Source organism: Perognathus longimembris, chromosome 18, assembly GCF_023159225.1.
Source record: "Perognathus longimembris pacificus isolate PPM17 chromosome 18, ASM2315922v1, whole genome shotgun sequence".
Lineage (NCBI taxonomy): Eukaryota > Metazoa > Chordata > Mammalia > Rodentia > Heteromyidae > Perognathus > Perognathus longimembris.
This window is the reverse complement of record NC_063178.1, coordinates 16,548,625-16,571,981: the sequence shown is the minus strand read 5'-3', so window position 1 is coordinate 16,571,981 and position 23,357 is coordinate 16,548,625. Positions and strand designations below refer to the sequence as shown.

At 40.8% G+C, this 23,357-nt stretch overlaps 1 protein-coding gene across 12 annotated transcripts in view; it reads left to right on the top strand.

The window, feature by feature from the left end:
* Pard3 (par-3 family cell polarity regulator) overlaps nt 1-23,357 on the top strand; it is a 553,146-nt gene that overhangs the window by 255,968 nt on the left and 273,821 nt on the right. For all 12 annotated transcript variants that reach the window (XM_048367966.1, XM_048367964.1, XM_048367961.1 and 9 more), the window contains exon 5: nt 2,681-2,812. In XM_048367966.1, coding sequence (XP_048223923.1) covers nt 2,681-2,812 — 132 coding nt within the window. The remainder of the gene's footprint in view (nt 1-2,680; nt 2,813-23,357) is intronic.

Here is a 23,357-nt window from a genome sequence, read left to right as displayed (position 1 = left end):
GCTTTATAAAAGCCAGGACCCTCACCAGAGGCAGCCCCACAATCCGTCATGTTAAAAACTGTACTTATTTCTTGTTCTGTATACCGCATCTAGAGTTTCTCTTGTTTTCAGAGGCGTTGGAGGATGTTCTGTCATTAATAAGTTTATCTACCCTTAATTACCTATTTGAATTTCTTGTCAGTGTTTTTATAGATTATGGTGCAAAACACGATGGATATGCCCATCCTGAAGTTCATGTTTTAAGGAAAAGGCCTTCATATTTTGAGATCTGGAGAATCTCAGGGTCTGCATTTATTCCTTTCCTTAAACTTTGTCCATATTTTCTCCAACAAGATCAGCTCCTTGTTCCTTTGACGGTGTTTTCTTTTGCACTTGAATCGTGTACCATTTTAGCATTTTTGTGTCAGAGTGACTAGAAACATATAGACTTTTCATAGTGAAAAATCCTTGCTGCTAATGTTTACTTCACCTCCTGAGTGTAAAGAAAAATTTTAGTTTTTACTGAGCAATTCTTAAAGTTCATGAACTTCCATGTCCAAGTTTTTTATTGATAAACATTTTATATTTTTTGTTTTTTGTTTTTATATGTCACAGTATTGACATAGATCCAAGCCTATGAGTTTGTGTTTGCTTTACTCTTTGGTAGAACCTCATGCAAGAGGAAATAACATCCTTATCTACAGTTAAGTTCTATGTAGTGATACCCTATTACATTACAAGTCTGTTTTGTTTTTATACTATCTGGCACTCATATAGTTTAAGGAATGAAGTATATGAATAATTTATGTACATAGTGTTTATAGCCAGATTACTCTTTAAAAAGTTATTAAGGAGAGTATTACGTTTTGGTCATATACAAGTGGTTGGAATGAAGGTAAAAATTCTAATTTATTTCTTCTTTGAGATAATTTACATTTAGTTATTGAGCTAAAATTTGACTTCCCTACTTATGTTAGATTTGTCTTTTCAGAAATTGAAAAGTTTAAAGTTCAAGAGTGAAAGCAATTTGTTATAATTCATTAGTTGGGAGAACCATCTAGTATCACTTGGTAATCTAGGAAGTATTAAAAAGTTAGTTAATAAATATTTATATGAAGATACCATTTGGCTGGGCTCTGGTGGCTCTCCCCTGTAATCCCAACTATTCAGAAGGCTGAGTGAGATCTGAGGATTGTGGTTCAAAGCCTGCTGGGCACGAAGGTCCATGAGATTCTTATCTCCAATTAACCACCAGAAAACTGGAAGTGACACTGTGGCTCAAAGTGGTAGTGTACTAGCCTTCAGCAAAGAGCTCGGGACAGTGCCCAGGCCCTGAGTTGAAGCCCCGTGACCATATTTTTTTAAAAAGGTACCATTTTGTCATAACCATATCAGAGTAAAGTGTTTTTGATGGTTGTTGGGATTGAACTCAGGGTCTGAAGCTTGCATGACAGATGCCCTTTCTTCTTGTTGTTGTTGCCCAGACTGGCTTTGAACTGTTAGATCCTTGGATCTCAGTCTCCTGACCACCAGCGCCTCGCTCAGTGCTCTACAATTTAAGCTGTACCCTCAACCCTTGTACATTTAGTTTGCTTTTCAGGATCTCTTTTAATGTTGTCAAGGCTGATCTTAGCCCATGATCTTGGAGGATGGACTTCTTCCCCCCCCCCCCCCCCAATTAAAGAACTCATAGACAAGGAAATGTTGACAGCAGACAGAGCAAGTTTATTTGAAAGTAAAATAAACATAATGAGACTCCCTGTTAGGAGAGAAGCCTCAAAGACAAATCCAGTGAGTCCCCTTGGAGGATGTTTTTGGTAGCATGGGACTCCCACAACTCCTTCCTCATGGTTTACACTGACGGATGGCTTGCACATGTGCCACCATGGATCCTTTCATTTGTGGCATAGACACATTGAGCCTTACATTGAGCATTATGGCAAGAAGGATTTGAACAGGAGTCCAAAGCAGTATGGAAACAAAATGCATCATGAATGAGCCATGCGTTATCTGCCACTGTTATGTCCACCATTTTTTATCCCTATCTACCCAAGAGTCTGTCTGTCTGTCTGTCTGTCTGTCTCTCTCTCTCTCTCCTCTCCTCCCTCCCTCCCCTCCCCCTCTCTCATACTGAGCATTTTGACAGGCCAGCATTTTTCTTGGTGTTAGAGTTAATCATATACCTTGTGAAAGAGGCAAAAAAAAAAAAAAAGGCAAATAGCCCTGCAAGTCTCAAACCCTCACTTACAAAATTATAAGAATTTAAAGAAGAAAATATATTCATTCTTCCTTGTTTTCAACATTTTAGGTAAATTATTGAAGCTGTCTCAAGACATAATTATGATATTGGAAAGCAGAATATAATGGAGAAAATTCTATGCCTGCGAGATTAAAATCTTGTTTAGGATCTTTTAGACACACTTAACTGTAAAGCTTGATTTGGGTGGAAGTGTGAAATAGGGAAATGTTTGGCCAGTTTGGATATATTGCTGTAGTCACTAGACTTTCCTGTTCTCAACACATGACTACATTTTTTAAGTGTAATTTTGGTGAAATGTTCTCAGTCAGTTGCTTTGTTCAGACTTGGGGAAATATTAAAAAAATTAGAATAATTTTTCTGATACTTCAGAAAACCTACATATATCATCAATTTGCAAAGTCTGTATTTTTACAGCTAACCTTCTTGTTTCTTTTTAAATAGAAAGATGAAAACTACAGAAGCCTCCCACGGGATACTAGTAACTGGTCTACCCAATTTCAGAGAGACAATGCCCGATCATCTCTGAGTGCCAGTCACCCCATGGTGGACAAATGGCTGGAGAAGCAAGAACAGGTAACATACACCTGCCCTTGTACACACCTCATTGTTACAACCTTCTGTCTCACTTGTCACAACCTTCTGTCTCACTTGTCATCTCACTGATATTTCGAGATCACTTACACTAACAGATTTCAGTTCAGTTACAGGCTCCAAAGTTTGGTTTGTAGAACCTAAATAAAGACTATTGTTCTGCTGCTTCCTAATGGAAGATTTCTAATGAGTAGTTGTGAGCAGGTTTTATGAAGAATTGTGACATTAGACTTTAATACTGGAGGTAGAGACTTGACAGTAGGGGATGCATTTGGTGATTTGGTTTTCAAGGCTTTGACTCTTCTTTAAATGGTGACATCAGTCAAGGATGTGAAAGGCAAAAGAAAACTCTGTTCTGCCTGACTTGACTTGAGAGAAATGTGTACTATAGTATTGTTTCAGAATGTAGACTACTTTTATCAGGTTTGGGCACTTACCTTCCATAAATGTCTAGGACTTATCTTAGGTCTGGTAAAAGTACCAGGGCAGCTTAAGTGCTTCCAGGTTTTTCTTCTCTCACTGACTGCTACCTGGACTGTTAAGCAAGATAAAGGGGTAGTGAACACCAGCAACTAGCTAAAAAACATGCTTTATATGGCATTTTTTAATTGCAATAATTGGAGCTAAAAATTAGCCCAGGGTTTCTAAAATATCATGCATTTAACTATAAGGATAAAACTTTTATCATTGCAGTTGTAAATGATTTTGTTTTAAGGATAGTGGGTTTTTTTTTGTAATTTTTGGTGTGACATAATTTATCATTAAACTAAAGAAATTTCATTAGAAGTCATTTATTTTAACCTCAGTGTATTTAGACAATATTAGGTAATTGATCCCTGAGTCTAGAAAACACTTCCTTGACAAGTGTTTAAAAATGACCATTTCAGTTTGGCAGATGGAGGAGCCTCGGATACTTCTCACTCCTGTCCTGTCCCTCTCCCCCTCCTCCCTGTCCCCGTTACTGTCCTCCCTCTCTCCCCCACTCCTTCTTCCTTTCTCTCTCTCTCCCCCCCCTCCCTCTTCTATTGTCCCTTCTCCTCTTCCCCCTCCTCTTTTTTGATGTTAGTCCTAGGGATTGAAATCAGTGCTTGGGTTCTGTCCCCAAGCTTTTTGTGCTCAAGGGTAGCACTCTACCTCTTGAGCCACAGCTCCAGTTCTGGCTTTTTTGTGTTAACTGAAGATCAGAGTCTCACAGGCTTTCCTGCCTGGGCTGGCTTTGAAGCGTGATCCTTAGATCTCAGCCTCCTCAGTAGCTAGGATCATAGGCGTGTGGTACCCAGCCGCTCTTAGGATTTCTTACCAGCAGAATGACTGGATAGAATGAAATCAGGGACTGGTAACACAAAAACAAAATTTAAAAGTCACCCCCTTTTTTCCACCAGAGGGAAGCATTATTGTCTCAACATAGTAAGGGTAATCGTTTTTGTTAATAGTTTCTCTGTGACTTTAATGACCCAATGTCTCATCTGAGGCTTTTTTTTTCTTACTAGTTTTGCTATTAAAATATAACCTAAAGGGTTGTATGCCACAGATAAAAGAATACTTTGCACGGTATATAGTATGTATACATTATATATGTACTGTGTGTACATATATATGTATGTGTATATGTGTGTGTATATATATGCATATGTATATACATATATATCGAATCTCTGTCTCCGTAATGTGGACTTGAATCTCACTACATTAGACCCTGCATCTAAACCCCTGGGATTCTTCCTGTCTGATCCAGAGACTCACTCCACATGCCAGGCACAGAGACAAAGGAGAAGGCAGGGACAGGACATTTATCATGGGGCACATCTTCAGGCTTTTTAGGGATATGGACATGAGTTTTATAGACAAAGAACAGGACCGAGCGTGAGAGAAGTAAGCAGAGTTCTTACACATTCCTGAGGTGGCCTGTTTGATCCGCTCCTCCTTCTTTATCTCTGGTGGGATTTCTTAGACGTTGTTCCCCCATCGTTCTGTGAGAGGTACCAGCGTGTCACTCAAGGTTGCTTGGCAGGTTCTTTTTTGCTGAGCTTTTGGCTCTTCTCTTTGTTTATCCGCAGATGCCTAGGAGGAGAAGGCATTGCTCATCTAAGGGGAAGTTTACCTTGTATCACAACATGGTTATTAGTAAATTCTGTCCCTCATAGAACCCAGAGTGGTTGCAAAGTAATTGTAGGAGAGAAAGGCTCAGATCAAAGACGTGGGTGGAAAGTGGGACCTGGGTGCCCAGTTTTTACCCGGCGACTAAAGCGTCTGTTCCTCAGCAGGAAACAGTTCTTAAGCACCTCTCCTGGGCTCGCAGGTAGAACTGAGGGCGGTGCTCCTTTAATGATCTGATCTGTGCTGAAGAGGTCAAGAGCAGCCTCGCTTTGCTATGCCTCCAGTGCTTTTGTCTTTGCTCTGTTTCCTACTGGATTGCTTGTTGCTCATTAGCTCTGTTTTCTGATGGCAATGATGACTGGACCAGCCTTGCCGATGGGAACCAGCCCTGGGAACGGCAAGGCCGAAGGAAGTGCTTGGGAGTGCCGAGCGAGCAGGCCCCTCCTGAAGCCAAGGGCCCCCGGCTTTGGCGAGAGGGGGTTCAAGGGGATCTTGAAGCCTCTTGCCCTCGGGCGTGGTGTCGGCATATTCTCCCTCTGTGAGAGGAAAAGTGGCCTTGCACTGCGGGAAGCATTGGCATGACTTCCAGCAACGGTGGTCTTGCTTTCAGCGTGGACTTCACCTTGCTCAGAATATCCAGTGTTGAATCCCATTCCTTGGGGCCAGGAGGGCTCAGTGTCTTTCAGAGAACCTCCAGCTCTTACGCCGACCTTTCTAGCTTCCTGTGTCCAAGAGGTCTCAGAAGAAACACAAGCCATCTGGAAACTACATGGTTGGCTGCGTTGCTTTGAAAAACCTTTTCTTGCTTCTGAGATGTTGACTCTCATGGCCCAGGAAACAAAACAACACAAAACACCTTAATTTTCATGGTGAACAATGTTTTTCTACAAAGTTCAACTTTTTTCTGGGCGCTGACAGCAAATGCTTGCAGTCCTAGCCACCTAAATCTGAAAATGGAAGGACCCGGGTTTCATGCCAGTCTGGGCAGAAAAACATGAGACACCCCTTCTCAACCCCTAGGTGGGTGTGGTGGCTGTCACCTACCAACTCCAAGGTATATTTAAATGCTAAAGTTGGGAAGATCTCAGTGTCAGGGCAGCCTGGCAGCAAAAAAAAGGTACACAAGACTTGCTGTCCAGGAGATGAAGCTAGACCGATGATGTTGATGTCAATGTATTGTCCAGATAAGCACCCAGGAATTGAGAATGAATCCTGAAAGTGACCAGAAACAGGGCTAGAGGCATAAGGCTCTGAGTTCAAATTCCTAGCACTACTAAACAAACAAGCAAAAAGTTCAAGCTCTTTTTAAAATGTTTCTAGGCTGGGCCCTGGTGACTCACGCTATCCAAGAGGCTGAGATCTGAGGATCACAGCTCAAAGCCAGTCTGGGCTGGAAAGTCTCGAGACTCTGATTTCCAGTCACCAAAAAAACTGGAAGTAGAGCTGTGGCTTAATAAGGTAGTAGAGCGCTAGCTTTAAGCAAAAGAGCTCAGGAACAGCACCCAGGGCCTGAGTTCAAGCCCCACGACCACATCACCACGCAAGCTTATTGGCAGAATTAAAAACAGGAAACTTTGGGTCTAATCTTACAGTTGGTTAAACACAGATCTCTTCTGAGTGAATGAAAAAGTTAGCTTGTTAATCTACAATCTCTCTGAAAACAGGACTCTAAAAATGTTCAGAAATCTTAAAGGAAAACATAATGCCATGTAAGAAATGAAGTTTGTTCTGGAAAAGAGAACCTTCCACACAAGGCCAGTAGGAAAATACCTACCATACTGAGAATTAACAGAAAACAATTTTCAGCTACCCATTAACCACAATTATTCAATAAGTACCTAAAAATTAAGCCTACTAGAACACTACAAGTATATTTGATTTCATCCATGAATACAGCACAGTCCTAAATCGCGCACGCGCGTGTGTGTGTCTGTGTGTCTGTGTGTGGCAGCATGCCCTACAGGGTTGGAACTCAGGTCTTTGTGCTTGCTAGGCATACCTCCTAACTTAAACACAGTTCTTTAACAGACTTACAGAATTAGGTTGCCTAATGCAATTAGTTTCTTTTTTATTGTTGCAACAGTTTTCAGACAGGGTCTTTCTGGTCTCCCTCTGTGGGGTCAATTGGTCCCCTGTCCCACAGCTTTCCATTCAGCCGAGATTACAGGGAGTTTCGCCATCCTTGCGGCCATTACCATTTCTCAGACTCTGCGTTGACTGTAATTTAATATTGGTAGATAATGGGCCCTAAGTTGACTTTGTTCTTGTTTCCTCACCCTTTATTGAAACTAATAAATTCCACAGAACAGGAGGCAGGAACTGTGCAGTTCATAATGGGACGGATTTAGGAGCAGAAAGCAGAGGGCCCCACGCTAATTGGGAGATGGCCGTTTTCTCCCCCTCCTCCCGGTGAGCAGGCCTGACCGCAATTAGCGGGGAGCGGCCAGGAGGCGCATGGCACTTTCCCCAGACCCCCTCTGCCGTGGTGGGGAGCGATTGCCCTGACCTTTAGAGAAAAACCCATGTCTTCAGGGTTCTTTTCCTCAAAGAACACTGCGTCTAATTGGCAGGTTATATTGAGGGAGGGAAACCGTCCTCGGTGTTCGATGAGCGCACACGCCATTGAACCGAGGTAGGCTGTGCTGTCTGCCTGTTTCCCAGACTAACACAATTCCACCCTCCAGTGTCCCGGCCCTCAGCCTCGAAGCCAGAAGTGTCCAAAACTATCACAAAACTTGTACTTCATTGTTGGCACTCTACTACAGAGTATGCGGTCTCCTTTCTCTCCTGTGTAATGTATGGGGTTTTTGGTGGTGGTTGTTGGTTTGTTTTGTGCCAGTCCTGGGGCTTGAACTCGGGGCCTAGGTGCTGTGGCCTGCCCTATAAAATGACTCAGGGGTCATAGCACTAGCACCTAGGAGAGCCTTTGCAAATCGGATGTGAGCAAAGGCAGGCCTTCTAGCTTTCTGCCTTCCTTCTGGGGCCCGAGTTAGCGTCTTGTGCTGACACACGGTAAATTGAAGTGTGCTTGCTTGTCGCTTAGTTTTTGTTCTTTTAAAAAATTATTTAGCTTATAGACATTGAGTAACTAAATGACTTACTGTGATACTATTGTGCCTAAAAAAATCACTAATAAACCCTGCCTTTAAATCCTAAGATTCTATTTAGAATAAAAATTTAAATATTTTACATATTTATGCACCTGAAATTCAATATTCTATGCAAAGGGAGAAAACTTGTTATTTACTAGTTGACAAACCTTTGCACAATTCAAGCTGCAGCAAACACAATTGTGGTTTTCTCTAGGAATGCCACATGTATACGGCAAAATCATCCAGATTATTTTTAAATTAAATTGAATTTTCATGATGAAATGCCAGAGAATTTATTGTATAACAGAAACCTGCTCTGTTCTCAGTGACGCCCAAGTGACAATGAAACAATAAACCTTTGTCTTCTCACCTGGATATAACAGTACAAAAGCAGATTATTTTGTTGTGTTTTGATTATGGCGCGGCTGATGTTTTAATATATGTTTATTTATTCATTTTTGGTAGCAATACTTGGGTTTGAATGCAGAGCTGTGTACTTGCCAGCGGTGTTTTTAGTCTTGAGCCCCATCTTTAGCCCCCTTTGCTTTCATTGTTTTCCCAATGCAGTCTGGCTTTTTGCCTGAACTGCCATCCTCCTCTTACGCTTCTTGTAGAGCTGAGACGTGAGGTGTGAACCTCTGCACGTAGCTTAAAAATTTTCGAATTGTATAATTAGTGTATCCTCTGTGTGTGTGTGTGTGTGTGTGTGTGTGTGTGTCTGAGAGAGCTAGAGCACCTGTGTGACACGATTTCTATTAATCCTGAATATTTTCGAAATATTTGAAAATACTTTGAAAAACGGAAACACTTTGAAAGTACTGTGGGTCAGACACATTGGTGGAGAACAGAGCTGGAGTATAGATCTCCTGATAGACAATCTCCTTTTTCTTTTTCTATGCTGGCCCTGGGCTTTGAATTCAGGGTCTGGCCACTGTCTCTGAGCTTTGTTGAGCTACACATTCATTCACTTCTGTTTTTTTTGTTGGATAGTTGGAGATAAGAGTCTCATAGACTATCCTGCCTGGACTGGCTTCGAACCATGATCTTCAGATCGCAGCTTCCCCTGTGGCTAGCATTGCGGTGTGAGCCGCTTACACCTGGCTTGGCTGTTCTTTTGAGAAAGGCACAGTGCTGTCTTGGGAAAGTCTCGCTAGCCACTTTGCTTGCTATTTTCTCTGAGAGAGAGACAAGGAGCATTTTACCTTTTCATCTGTTTAACAGTGAAATGTGCAGTGAGTCTGGACAGTGAGTCAGCTTTACAAACCCGACCCTCTAATGAGTGAGGCCCCTCAGCTCACCAGCTTTGTTGAAATATACAAACTGCAAATTCCATTGCCATTGCTCACCAAATGAGGAAAATTACATTTGATTGGCAGATTTGGGTTTTGTGCTCTAAATTCAGCATAACCCAGGTGTAAATCCAGAAGTCGTTTTTTTTTGCTGCATGATACACATTCCCAATCGGCAGCTCTTCTTCCTGTCTTTCGCTTTTTTCTGGAGGTGGGACTAGAACCCCCGACCCCTTGCTGGGCAAGGGTTTTGCCACTGAACTACATCCCCAGTGCTGAGTGGCTAAATTTATTGTCTTAAATATTATTTTTGTTCCTTGCATATTAGAAGCATTTAGTATGCTCGCAGCCTTGCTCATTTCCCTGGAGTATTTCTAATGCCCTCATCATCCTTTCAGAATTAGATTCTTGCTTCTGTGGTATGTTATCAGAATTAGAAGAAAATTTCATCGTTTTAAATCATCTCTGGTTCTTTTCTGAAGAACATAATCTGACACTAAAATGACATTAGTGTTAAGCTCCGTGTCTGTGTTCAGTTTTTGTATTTCCTTTTGTTTGTGCACAAAGCATGGCTTTAATAGGATGTTATTTAAGAATACCAAGTGCCCTAGGAGAGCTTTTGCTCTGCACTTGCTAAACACATGGATTGGCTTTGTGCTGAGTGGAGTTAAGGAGGCACAAACAAACTCATTTGTTTCTGGATCTGGGCTATGCAGAGGAAGGGCTACTTGTTAATCTCTTCTACTTTGGACCATATTTATTGCTTCTTTGGTCTGTGGAGTTAAAAAAAAAAAGTGGGCGACCAGCCAGGAAGTGAGTCAGAAATTTTAACTGAGCAAGAGAGAATCTGTGGTGGATTAACCTTCACAGGAATCTGCTAGTGGCTGGTTTTCTTGCCTGCCAATCCTCTTGCTGGAATCAGGCATGTAGGCATTTCTCTGAGGATAAAGATGCATTTTTCACTTTTAGCTTTAACCTTTAGGTGCCTTGTCATCTTTTCCTTGAAGGCAGTTTTTTGGGCTTTTTGTTGTGAAATATGTGCTTACATATGATGTTGAAAAGGATATTTGCTTTATACGATAACTCTCTTATTCACATCCATCTGTATGTCATTTGCTTTTGAAATTTTGGTCTTTATTTCTTTTTCATGAGCAGTAGAACTGTTATTTTTTCAAAGTACTAGTTAAGAAATTTTTAGCCTACAATATGTTGTTTTCACTACCTATTTCATGCAGCCTGCCAGTAGAAATTGCATCATTAATAAATGTTTTTTCAATCAGAGGCTTTAGGATCTAATCCTTACGCAGGCTTTGTCCAGTTACCATAAGCACAGTCTTGAATGGTGCTGAAAAGTTCGCAATTGAAGTGTTAAAGCATTTTGTTCAATGATTTTTGTATCTTTCTTTTTCAGTTGTGTGTGCCTTATAGACTGTTTCAATGGTTCTATATATTTATGAACCCATTGTTTTCTTCAATTTTAATATTTTCCTCCCCCCAGCTCTTTTGCATGCTTATTAAGTCCTGTGCCACTGTGCTCTCCCCTAGCCTTAGGTCTGCCTTTTACCTAGACCAAGCCTACCGAGATTGAAGTTCTAAGAATAAACGTGGCTCGTACAACATTCACATGAAAATACTGGTAATGAGGTTAGATAGGATCATGGCTTTCTTTGCATATTTGAATATTGTTTATGCTGCTATCCAGTAAGCACATATTCCTTTCGAGGTGCTTTTATTTCTTTTTATTAGCTTTAGTTGTACAGAAGAGTTTCATTTCAACATGTCAGTTCATGAGCGCAATGTATCTCGATCCCTATCACCCTTTCCACAGTTCCCCATCTCAACCCACACACCCCATCAGTTTACCGGATTCCATTTTCACCCAAGAATATCGACTATTACCAGTGCATTCTCCTACTCTCCATGTTCTTGTTAACACATCAAAATTCGCAAGGCTGGAAGACTGAACATTTTGTCTCATTTCCTTCAAAAACTGCAATTTCCAGATTATAGGATGGAATGGTAATAATGCCAATACTTGGTAGAATGAACTTAAACCTGTTGATAATACCTTTTCGTGTCTTTGGTATTCCTTAAATTCTCAAAAATAATTTATTAATTGACCTTATTCCATTGATAAAAATGAATCTTGCACATCAACAAGTGGAGGAAGAAGAGCAGGCAGGCAGGCTGGAAGAAAGAAAAGAAAGGGAAGGAAGGAAGCGGAGGGAGGGAGGGACGGAAGAAGGGAGGGAGAGAGGGAGGGAGGGAATGGAAGCACTCTGGAGACATGCTTGTATGGTCACCATCGGGCTTCTTCCTGTGGTGCTCAGATGCCCCTTTGGATGAGGAAGACGCTTCCTTTATCTCTCAAGTGCTAAGGTTTTCTCTTTGTCCTCACCTATGCTTTGCCTCTGGTATTAAGCTCCTTTCCACCCAGGCCTGAATGTCTGTATCTGCTAGATCTTTCCGGTGTTCAGCTGACCTCCACCTCTTTCTGAAGCCTTTACCTCAGTGCTGCCTCAGCCTTTCTGCTGTTCCTTATAGCTCACAACCTAGTGCACTTCTCTAAGTCCCCGTGTTAGAAAGAGGCTTACATCGCTACTGATTTCCACTCTTACGATCCTGCTCACCATCCTTTTCCTTATAACATTTATGAGAAAAAAATATGATTTTGTTTTCATTCATTTTACCATGTTGTCTTAAAATGGCACGGGGGTTGTTTTACATATATGTATGCAGTATGTATGTGTGTGTATATTATATGTATACATATATACACACATGCACATACATATAAATATACACACATACTTGACAGTGCTGTGGTTTTACCTCAGGGCTTTATACTTGCTGGGTAGATTATACTTTTAGCCTTTGTTTTTGGTATAGGTTCTCATTCCTGCCCAAGTCTGCCCCAGATCCATGATCTTCCTCCTTTTGGTTCTGTGCACTGCTGGAATGACAAATATGTCAGCATTCTTGGCTCCCTCTGTGGAGGTAGAACCTCTAAGACTATTCCTCCTAGACAAGCTTGTCTGAAAGTGTAATTCTCCTGGTCTCAGCCTCCCTTATAGCTAGGAGAAGTACACACCACTGTAGTCAGCTGTTGCTTGAGGAAGGGTCTAGTATATATACGTGACTGGCCGTGGGGACCGTCTTCCTGATTTCAGCCTCTCTAGGACTGAGGATTATAGGTACGAGCCACCAGCAGCACCAGGCTTGCCCTTCCACATTTTGGACTAAATAAGTGCTCAAATAAATCAAAAGGAAAATGTTCATGTAGTGACCTCACTTTTTCCGAAATACTGTGCCATGGTGGATACTTGGCTGAGTAAACTAAATTATTGGTTTATAATACCATAGATAAAATACTGTGATTTTTATTTTGAGCTTGAAATAGCTGAGAGCCTGTTGGCACTAAGACATAAACATTTGTAAGCATCATCGATGTAGTCGTACTATTCGATCATTAATATTTGATAACATCTTTGATTGTCACTCTGCATTTACATGTGACAAAAAAGACTGAATTATGCAGAGTAAAGAAGCAAGAAGTCGGCTTGGTGCTGGTGACTCACTGGATTCCCAGCTACTCTGGAGGCTGAGATCTCAGGATCCCAGTGACAAGCCAACCTGGACAGGAAAGGCTGTGAGAATTAAAAAAAAAAAGTTTATTAAAATTATCTAATTATAAAAGAATATTAAAATGAATAGAATTATGAGACTCTTATTTCTAATTACCCACCAAAAAGCTGGAAATGGAGCTGTGGCTCAAGCTAGCCTTGAGCAAAAATGCACAGAGGGACAAGCTCTGAGGTCAAGCCCCAGTACTGGCATTAAAACAAAAAAGAACCAAGAAAGTGGGGAAGAATGTAAGGCTTTCAAGGGCAAGCAATGTTTGTCCTTTGACAGACAGGATGAAAAGGGAAGGAGAGCCTTTTTTACTTGTGAACTTCCTTTGAGGAATTCTCCTCGTTGAACACGGGCTGAAATAGGATTTGTTTGTTATTGCCATCTCTCTGACGCCCAATGAAGTCTATTGCGGGAGAGTTGACCGCTCAGGACCCTGGGAAGACCACCTGAGGTTTAGCAGACTTGAGTGTTTTGTAGGTCACTAGGTGGAGAAAATGTTATCCCGACATAGTTGTCGATTCTTATTAGGATACTTAAGGATACTTAATTATTAAAAGTTAAGAAATATGAAATGTATCTTTGTAGTTACAAGGTGGCAGAGTTTTTTGTTCATTGAAAAATGATCTGCTTGTGTTGAAATAAGTTATACAAATTCAGGTTGAATATAATATTGGTAGTAATCTATTCTGAAAATATTATATAAATTTTAGATTTTCTTTGTTTCATTCCCACCAGCAGGGTTCTGAGATTTGATTTTTTTAATTTTTCTTAGGCTGAAAGTGAATCATACTGTCAATCTCAGACTTGAAGGTGGCAACAATCTCCTTTTCCGAGGATTTTTTTCTTGGTACTCAGATAATTGAGGTTTCTAGGCATACTTGATCATGGCTGGCATTCTATGTACCACTAGCGCTACAGCTACAGCCTGGCTTTTCATAGTTTTTTGTTTTGTTTTGTTCCAGCCCTGGGGCCCGAACTCAGGGCCTGAGCACTGTCCCTGGCTTCTTTTTGCTCAAGGCTAGCACTCTGCCACTTGAGCCACAGCGCCACTTCTGGCCGTTTTCGAATATATGTGGTGCTGGGGAATCGAACCCAGGGCTTCAGGTATATGAGGCGAGGGCTCCACCACTAGGCCATATTCCCAGCCCCTTTTCATAGTTTTTTTAGTGATGAAATCTCTCCAATGTTTTGTTTTTCCAGACAAGCTTTAAATCTCGATTTTCTAGATATCATCCTCTTGAGTGGTGAAGATTGAGCTAATGGTACGCCACTAAGGAATTTTTTTTTCTTGTAAGAATAATGGACTTTTGTTACTTACATATTCATATGGCTATTGTAAATTACAATATAATGTGCTGTGCACATAGTGTACGGTCCTTTAAGATTATTTTCTTTATTCAATCCTTTGAGTAAAGCCTCTTTTTATGTATGGATATTAGCAATATAGAAATTAAGTTTTGGGGCTGGGAATATGGCCTAGTGGCAAGAGTGCTTGCCTCTCGTATACGTGAAGCCCTGGGTTCGATTCCCCAGCACCATATATATAGAAAAAGACCAGAAATGGCACTGTAGCTCAAGTGGTAGAGTGCTAGCCTTGAGCAAAAAGAAGCCAGGGACAGTGCTCATGCTTTGAGTTCAAGCCCTCGGCCTGGCCAAAAAAATAAAAAAAAAGTTTAAAAAATTGTTTTCAAATAGAGAAAAATAAATATTCATTGTTTGGTCTGGTATTCTTTAAAATCTTCACGGCTAATAGAATGTATTCTTATATGAAAATGATCCTACACTGGGTGTAGAGAAATGTTTAGTTTTTAAATTGATGGTGGTGGAATTTTATGTTCATGTTTTTGAATGTGAGGGCTCATTAGGCGTCTGTGTGAGGTGAGGGGTTAGAAGTAGAAGTCTTCCCCATTCTTGTAACACACTGCAGGGTGGGTGGGGTGTGTGGAACAGGACTTGGTCCCCAGCCCGCAGTGTCGTGGAAAGCCCTGCCGTCCATTCCTTAGGACGTTGGCCTTCTATCTTCAGGAGCACTAGGAGTGAAGTCTAACCGCCGCTTGAAGCCACAGCGTCGGACTGAGCACGGTCCCAGTATTACTAGGCAGCAGAACACGTTCCATAAGTTTCTCTGGCGGATTTCAGAACATGGGATGAGGTAACCATGCAAAGCCTTAGGAAATTATACTAGTGCACAGTCAACAGGACTTCCTGGTATTCTTTCACTTTCAGGGCACCTTCTCAGGACTTCTCGTTCGGTAGACCTCTGCTGGTCACTGTTCTTGAGTGTGGTCAGTTCCCTCACGATTGGTCTTGTCTCTCTGCCTGAGTGGGTGAGTGCCCATCACTTCTAGATGGAGTCTCCAAGTTGCATTGCTTTCTTTAGTGAGCTTGGGTATTGCTCTAAATTTCCTTCCTGCCCCTCAAGCCTGGTGCATGCATGTAAGTACTAACTGGTCACTACTCTCCTAGCCTTTGAACCCCATTTTTGTATTGATTTCTCTTTTTTTTTTTCCTTCCTATTCTTCTGACCCTTGACACTTAGCTAGAGGTGCCTTCTCTCTGCCCAAATCAGAGCACATGGTAAATGCTTGGGTTTTTATTTCTTCCCATATTACTCTTATCAGACATTATTCTAATTGCCTATCTTCTTCTTTCATGTGGGTAGGGACTATATTGCTTCCTCAGGGTGTTTTGAGGGAGAAAGGACTAGAAGTCTGTTGGCATTTTATATCTCTTTCATATACATTGGAACCTCAGTCTAATGTGATTTTATTAAATACATTTGCTGTTGTAAAGGATTATCTGCTAGTAATTTACATATCTGAAAATATTCTTCTCTTAAACCATTTGTATAGCAAGCATTTAGATAAAAAATATCTCATTCCATAGATAGCATGTGGTTGTTTTTTTTTAACATTAAGTTTGTAACTTTACAAGAAGCTCCTCTAGTTTAAATTGCAGAAAGTTTTGAGGGGAAGACAAGGAATGCTAGTTTGATTATATCAGCAGAAATCTAGGCTTTTAGATTTACTCATATTTTAAGTCCCCGAAGGGACTAATTTTCCTGAGAACTTTGAATGTTAATCATAAACAGACCCAATTCAGTAATACTTTCATAACCCTTTGGCTGAAATTTTGGTATTAATGTCCTGAACTTCGAGGAGAAAAAACAAATTTTTGTGTGTTGGCCAAGAAAAATAGGTCTTAGTTTAAATGAAAATCATATAATTGTTATTTTAAAGAGATTTTTTTTCCCATGGAGAAATGTGTTAAACTCTTTGCTAAGTTGTGTAATATTGGATATAACATAGGCACAGCGATGTGGTTCATTAAAATGAGTATTTGTTTTCCATTTGACTTACGTTAGATTATATAGTATTATTTCTTTAACTGTAGCTTCTAATGAAAAGATAAATTATTCTTGTTGCCAGTACTGGGGTTGAACTCATTGCCTGGGCACCCTCCCTTAACTTTTTTCTCAAGGCTGGCACGGTACCAGGCTGGCACTGTACCACTTGAGCCCCAACTTTGTTTCCCACATTTAGGGGCTAATTAGAGATAAGGGACTCCTGGACGTTCCTGTCCAGGCTGCCTTTGAACCATGATCCTCAGCTCCCAGCTTCTTTTTTAAATGAGTAGAGTATGCAAAAACAAATGGAAAGCTATGAAAATGCTTTCCTTTTCCACATACGTTAGTGTCCTGGAAGGTGCCTTGGTTAGGGCGTGTGTGCACTTGGTCGGGAAGGCACCGAGCGTGTCTTGGCCGCTCTCGGGGCCTCTGGGACAGCTTCTGTGCGAGGCCACTCCTGACCAGCCAAAGTGTGCTCTTTCTACTCTAGTGCACGCGTGTGCTCACTTATCTAGAGGGGATCTGCCACGCTACCTCTCCTTTCTTTGGTGAACTTGGATATTAATTTAGTTTCTCCTCCTGCCCCTAAGTACTAGCTGGTACTGTGTCTCGGAGGCTTACTGTGCTCATTCAGAGTCAACATGTGAGTGAAGGCAGTGCTCTTTACACTCTCCACCGCGCAGGGGGAGGTGTTCTTGAACACCAGGGGTCATGCACGCTGAAATCCCCTGTTCTGGGCCTGGAGCTGTGCAGTAATGCCTGCAGACTCAGCGTGTACAAACGGCCTCATTACCTGTGAAAACATTCATAAGCTTCAAGTTCTTCCTAGATTTAGAAAATTCTTCAATCCGCTGTTTTCTTTCAATCTTATCCTGTCTTCTTGGTTTCAAATTTACTCTTCTTCTTCTTCTTCTTCTTCTTCTTCTTCTTCTTCTTCTTCTTCTTCTTCTTCTTCTTCTTCTTCTTCTTCTTCTTCTTCCTTCTTCTTCTTCCTCTTCTTCCTCCTCCTCCTCCTCCTCCTCCTCCTCCTCCTCCTCCTCCTCCTCCTCCTCCTCCTCCCCCTCCTCCCCCTCCTCCCCCTCCTCCCCCTACTCCCCCTACTCCCCCTACTCCCCCTCCTCCTCCTCCATCTGTCTGCCTGGAATTTTCTCCCTCCACTGCCTGTTCCCGTCTGAAATCAGTGCTATGTGTTCATCGTGGCTTAGTCTTCCAAATCACTACTTGTATCACATCGCTCAAGTTTAAAAGCATGAAGTCAGGCTCTGTGACTCATGCCTGTATTCCTTGCTATTCAAGAGACGGAGATTGGAGGGTCATGGTTTGAAGCTAGCTTGGGCAAGAAAGTCTGTGAGACTCTAATCTCTAATAACCACCAAAAAGCTGAAAGTGGTAGAGCTCTAGCCTTGAGCAGATAAAGCTCAGAGACAGCACCCAGGCCCCGAGTTCAACCCTCAGGACTAACACCCACCTACCAATAAACAAAAAATACAAAAATTCCCCACTGTCCTCATTTACAATTAAACTCATTAGCTTTATAGTCTATGTTCTCTGTGATCCAAATTCCAAGGAATGTTTTTTTATACATCATCCTCTACCACAGTCTCATCTATAGGCTATTGTGTTGTATTGTTGTATCTTACTTTAAAGAGAATTCTGTCCTCCCCCCACATGCTCCCCCCCCACCCCCGGCCCCTACACTGGGGTTTGAATTCGGGACCCCAAGCTTGCTTAGCTCCAGCCATATTTTTTTGCTGATTATTTGAAAATGAAGTCCCAACAGCCTTTTTTGCCCTAGCTGGCTTTGAACATTTCTCCTCTTGATCTCAGCCTCCTGTCTAGCTAGGATTGTAGGCATACCCATTGTTTACAGAAAATACATTTTATTTCTTTCCTTCAGATATTCTTAGAGTAAGCTCGCCTTTGGAATCACCTTTGCATCCTTGGTTGTCAGTTGGTTGTCAGTTGAACCTGGGCTTTGATGCCATCCCTGTGCTCTTTTATCCAAGGCTAGGGCTCTACAACTTCAAGCCACTCCTGGTTTTCCTGTGGGTAACTGGAGATAAAAGTCTCAGGGACATCTCTGTTAGTGCTGCCTTTGAACTGAGATCCTGAGTAGATAGGATATAGGTGTGAGTCACCAGTGCCTGCTCTTTGTATCATTTATTCTATAAATCAGCTTCTAATCACATACACATTGGATCTTGCTTTCAAGAAACTCTGCTGAAGAATGGAGTAGTACAATCAGGGGTATTAGCCATGCAGATCAAAGTTGGGTCCCTTCCTTCTATTAACTGGAATCTTGAACAATCTACCTAACTCCAGAAAGTACTCTTGAGAAACCAGAACCTGAATGGAAATGGGTACTAAGTGAAAACTAATAGTCCAGAATCTGTCTGGATAAAAGTATGAAAAAAATAAATTCTTAGCTTTTTTCTCATTTTTGTTAATGTTTTTTTCTTTTAAGTACAAAGTGCTGATTTGTTTTTGTCATATGATAATTTAATTTGGGGGGGAGGCAGTCATGGGGCTTGAACTCTGGGTCTGGGTGCTGTCCCTGGGCTTCATTTGCTCAAGGCTAATGTTCTACCACTTGGTTTTATAATTATTCAGGACATTTGGGATCAAGTCATTGTTCAGGATATTTAGGACCAAGGATAGTAATCTGTTCACAATCATTTAATTTAGATTAGGCACTGTGAAGCTTAATAAGATCTGTCTGAATTGCCCTTTCTTCATCTGGATGGTTAGGAAGTTGCCTTATTCTTCCTAATAAGACTGTTCAGAAATTTGAATGCAGTCAGGCACCAGTGGCTCATGCCTGTGATACTAGCCCTTCGGGAAGCTGAGACCTAGAGGCTCAAGTTTCAAAGCCAGCTAGTGCAGAAGAGTCTGCAAGACTGCATCGCTAATTAACCAGCACAACCTCACAGTATAGGGATGGACTCAGATGGTACAGTGCCAACTGCGAGCCAGCAAGCCAAGCAAGAGAGGCCTTGAATTCAAGACCTGCTTACTAGTAACCCCCCCCCCCCAAGAGCTTAATCCCTGCCTCGTGGTGGCTGACAGGTTATGCTCTCATAATCCTAATTTTTGTTATTTCTTTTTATAAGTTATACAGAGTATTTTGCTTTTTTAATATAATTTTTTTTTAAATTTTAGAACACAGCTCTGCTCAAGAGCTTAGAGAAACTCTATGCATGCCTTGCACAACCCAACCTTGCCCCACCTCCCTTGGGTCTTTCTTTTTAGGAATTGAACCCAGGGCCTCACACAGGCTAGGCAAGCAAGTACTCTACCACCAAGCCACCCTCCCAGCCCTTAGTATATAATGTTATCTTTATGTAGGGGTTTCAATTGAACATGTCACTTTATGACTATAAGGCATCTCGATCAATTTTACCTCTTGCGCTACTCACCCTTTTGTCTTACAACCCTTCCAATCCTTCAGTCACCTGGTTCCATTTTCCATGACTTTAATCCTAAAAATATAGAGTAGATCTAGTTTTTGTTCTCTTTAAGCTCTTGACTGGTTTAAATTTAGAAAATCACCATTTTTTAAATCCTTTCCTGGTCCTTTGGAAGGTCTAGGCCAATTTAATACATACATTGAATAGTTAATTTGAATGGTAATATAAATCAAATCAGTTTTCTGACCTTCTAAACATACATGTTTGAAAGCAAAGCAGATTTGTAAGATGTTAGGGTGTGTGTGTGTGTGTGTGTGTGTGTGTGTGTGTGTGTGTGTGTGTGTGTGTGTTGGTACCGGATTTCGACTCTGGTCTTGAGTGTTGTCCCTTAGCTTTTCCCATATTACTCTACCATTTTAGCCACACGGCCATTTCTGGATTTTCAAGGGTTAATTGGAGATAGGAATTTCATGCCTGTGCTGACTTTTAAATCCCAATTCTCAAATCTCAGCATTCCAAGTAGCTAGGATTATAAGCATGAACCGATAGGGCTCAGCTCCAGCCCAAACAGTAGCACTGCTTGGATAAATTCAAACCTTTCGCACCAGGCTTGTAGGCATTATGAGTTGATTTGGAAAGGTGGTGTATTTCTTGACAGAGCCCAAGTACAGAAACATGAAAATAGGTGGAGTTTTGCTTTTGCGTAATCCATTGTGTTGGAGAGATTAGTGTGCATGGGTCAGTAAGATAGTAAAATATTAGATTGGCTTCAGGTTATGAAAGCTTATGACAGTAAGAGATAATCCTAGTGAAAGAAGAAGTGGTCAGATTCACCAACCTGGTGGCGAACGTGTGCTTCAAGTATGCTGAAAATAGATTTGAGAAGAGTTACAAGGGGAAAAAAAAACAACCCTAGCTTGGGACAATGAGAAATCATGTCTGAAGTCCAAGTTGCTGCATTGGAGGTAGAATACATTTGGTAAATATTATGAGATAAATTCATAACAATCTGTGGCCCTAGAAATTTGGGTTATAGTGTAGATGTAAATTTTCACAAAGGAGGTATTGAAAATAGCTTTGGACAATTTCAGTAGGGTGGAGAGACATGCACTGGGTTTCCAAACAATTGAGTAAAAAATGAGAAGTCTCATGCCTGTAACCTTAGCTAATCAGGAAGCTGAGATCTGCGGATCATGGGTGGAAACCAGCCCCAATAGAAAAGTCCAGGGCCTGAGTGCAAACACACACACACACACACACACACACACACACACACACACACACACACACACACACGCGCGAGAAGGAGAGGGAGAAGGGGGAGAGAGGAAACATGGACTACTAAAAAAATACAATCTAATAAGGGAAATTGTTGCTTAGTTGCCAGCCAGTGGTCTGAAGCCATCGCTCAGTGATAGGGCCACTTGCTCAAAATTTAAGTTAGAGCCCTGATTACTTGGAATAATAAGCAAAATTTCATCATGCTTCCTATTTGATTAGTTCCTTCTGGAGACTTTCAAAGTCCCTTCTGGTTTCTTGTAACCTGTAAGGTTTCTTGTGGCTGGAATGTTTTTTGTTGTCTATTTCTTCCAATGGATTATCATGAGTATATAAAATAACATTGGTTTTTATTCTTATCCTGAGGGGTTCTGACATAATAATCTCTCTTCATGCTAGGAAACATTTTATGTTTGTTTGTTAGAAAATTTGATATGGCTAGTGATTTTATTTCCTTACCCTCCACACAGTGCTTCCTGAAGTGAAATAAATGAACTATTTATCATTAGCTTTTAGTTTTTCTTATTTCTTTATTTGTGCTGTCGGGTAAGATGTTAGTACATATAAATCATCATACATTATGGACTATATCACTGGCAAATGTACAAAAATTTACGACGTTCAAAAGTGAAGGGAACTGACAGGTTAACTTCAGGCTGTGGTAAGCTGCTTTTTGCTGGAATAATATTGCTTAGGGACTTCCTATGAATAAGGAGATAAAATTGGACCAGAGTTTCATGGTTTCTTTTCCTTCCCCATGGGATTATAAATTTAACAGATTGTTAATATTTGAACTTTAATAACAGTTCTGTGAATTGAAAATCACCACTGTGATTTTAAGGTGGTCTGGAAAACCTGGGTAATTGTGACATGATTTAACCTAACTTCTTGAAACCCCAGTTCTCATAAAACCAGTTTTGATAATAGTAAAAACATGACCTGTACTACTTCTTCTTAGATGTATCTGTTCAAATGTTGGTGTATATGTGAATCTTGGTGCTATATTTAGTACAAATTTTGAATAATGACTGTAAGAACTACTGTTTCTTCTTAAAATTTAAAAAGTAATTTGTATTTTAATTGATAAAATTTTGTGTATAACTTTGTTTTGAAATAGGTACGCATTGTGGAATGGCTAAGTTCAATCACAGATTACCTTATATGTATATTTTGTTAGGGAAAATACTTTCTCTTTAATTTTTTAACAATATTATATATTGCCGTTCACCATAGTTATGTTTTGCAATAATTTTTCTATCTAATAGAGAGTTTGTAGTCTTTTTTCCAAGATCTCTCCCCCCCCCCCCCACCCCCGACTCTCTCCTTCCTTTGGTCCCTTTTAATGACTTCTTGATTTCAATGTGTGGATTCCATAGTAAATGAAATGTGGCCTTTGACTTCATGTGTTTAGTTTCACTTAACTCAGTTTACTCCAGATTCATTAATGTTGTCCTGTGACACATTTTCTTCTTTTTAAAGGCTAAGTACTGGTGTAATGTGAATGTCTGTTTTCATTCATCTGTTGGTAGACACAGTTCACTTCTTTATTTTGGCTATTTTGAGTGATATTCCAGTGGCCGTGGGGCTGCAGATGTCTTCATTGCATTGATTTTGTTTCCTTCCCATCCAGGAAGGATTGGTCACAGGGGAGATGTGTTGTGGGTTTTTTGAGGAGTCTATAAGTACAATGTAACCTACTTTCCTACCAGCTGTGGTTTGGCTTCTTGTTCACCTCCTTTCCTTCTCACTAATAGGCACTCCAATGGTGAAGATGACATCTATTTCTGTTTATTGTGCTATGGTGATACTGAACATCTTTGCTATATCTCCTGCCATTTGTATGTCTTCTGTTAAGAAATGTCTGTTCACAGCTCTTGCTCATTTTAAATTGCATTATTTCCTTTCTACGGATTGTTTGAGTTTCTTACATATTTTATTTATTATTTGTGTATATTTTGCCATTCCTGGGGCTTGAGCACTGTCCCTGGCTTCTTTTTGCTCAAGGCTCACAGTCTGCCTCTTGAGCCACAGCGCCACTTCTGGCCTTTTCTGTGTATGTGGTGCTGAGGAATCGAGCCCAGGGCCTGATGCATGCTAGGCCAGCACTCTACCGCTAAGCCACATTCCCAGCCCCAAGTTCTTGACATATTTTAGATATTAACTTCTCACAATGTGAATGAATTGTAAATATTTCTCCTACTCTTCTTTACACTATCTTTTTCTTGACTTTGCAAAACCATTTAAATTGTATGGTGTCACAACAAGTACAGTTCTTGGGACTAGTAGCATGGTTAGTGTTAATATCCTGAGTCCAAACCCCAGGAAACAATACCATGAAGAACTCTCAGGTCATTAGTTTTACTCTGCTAATCTGTTTATGTAGAT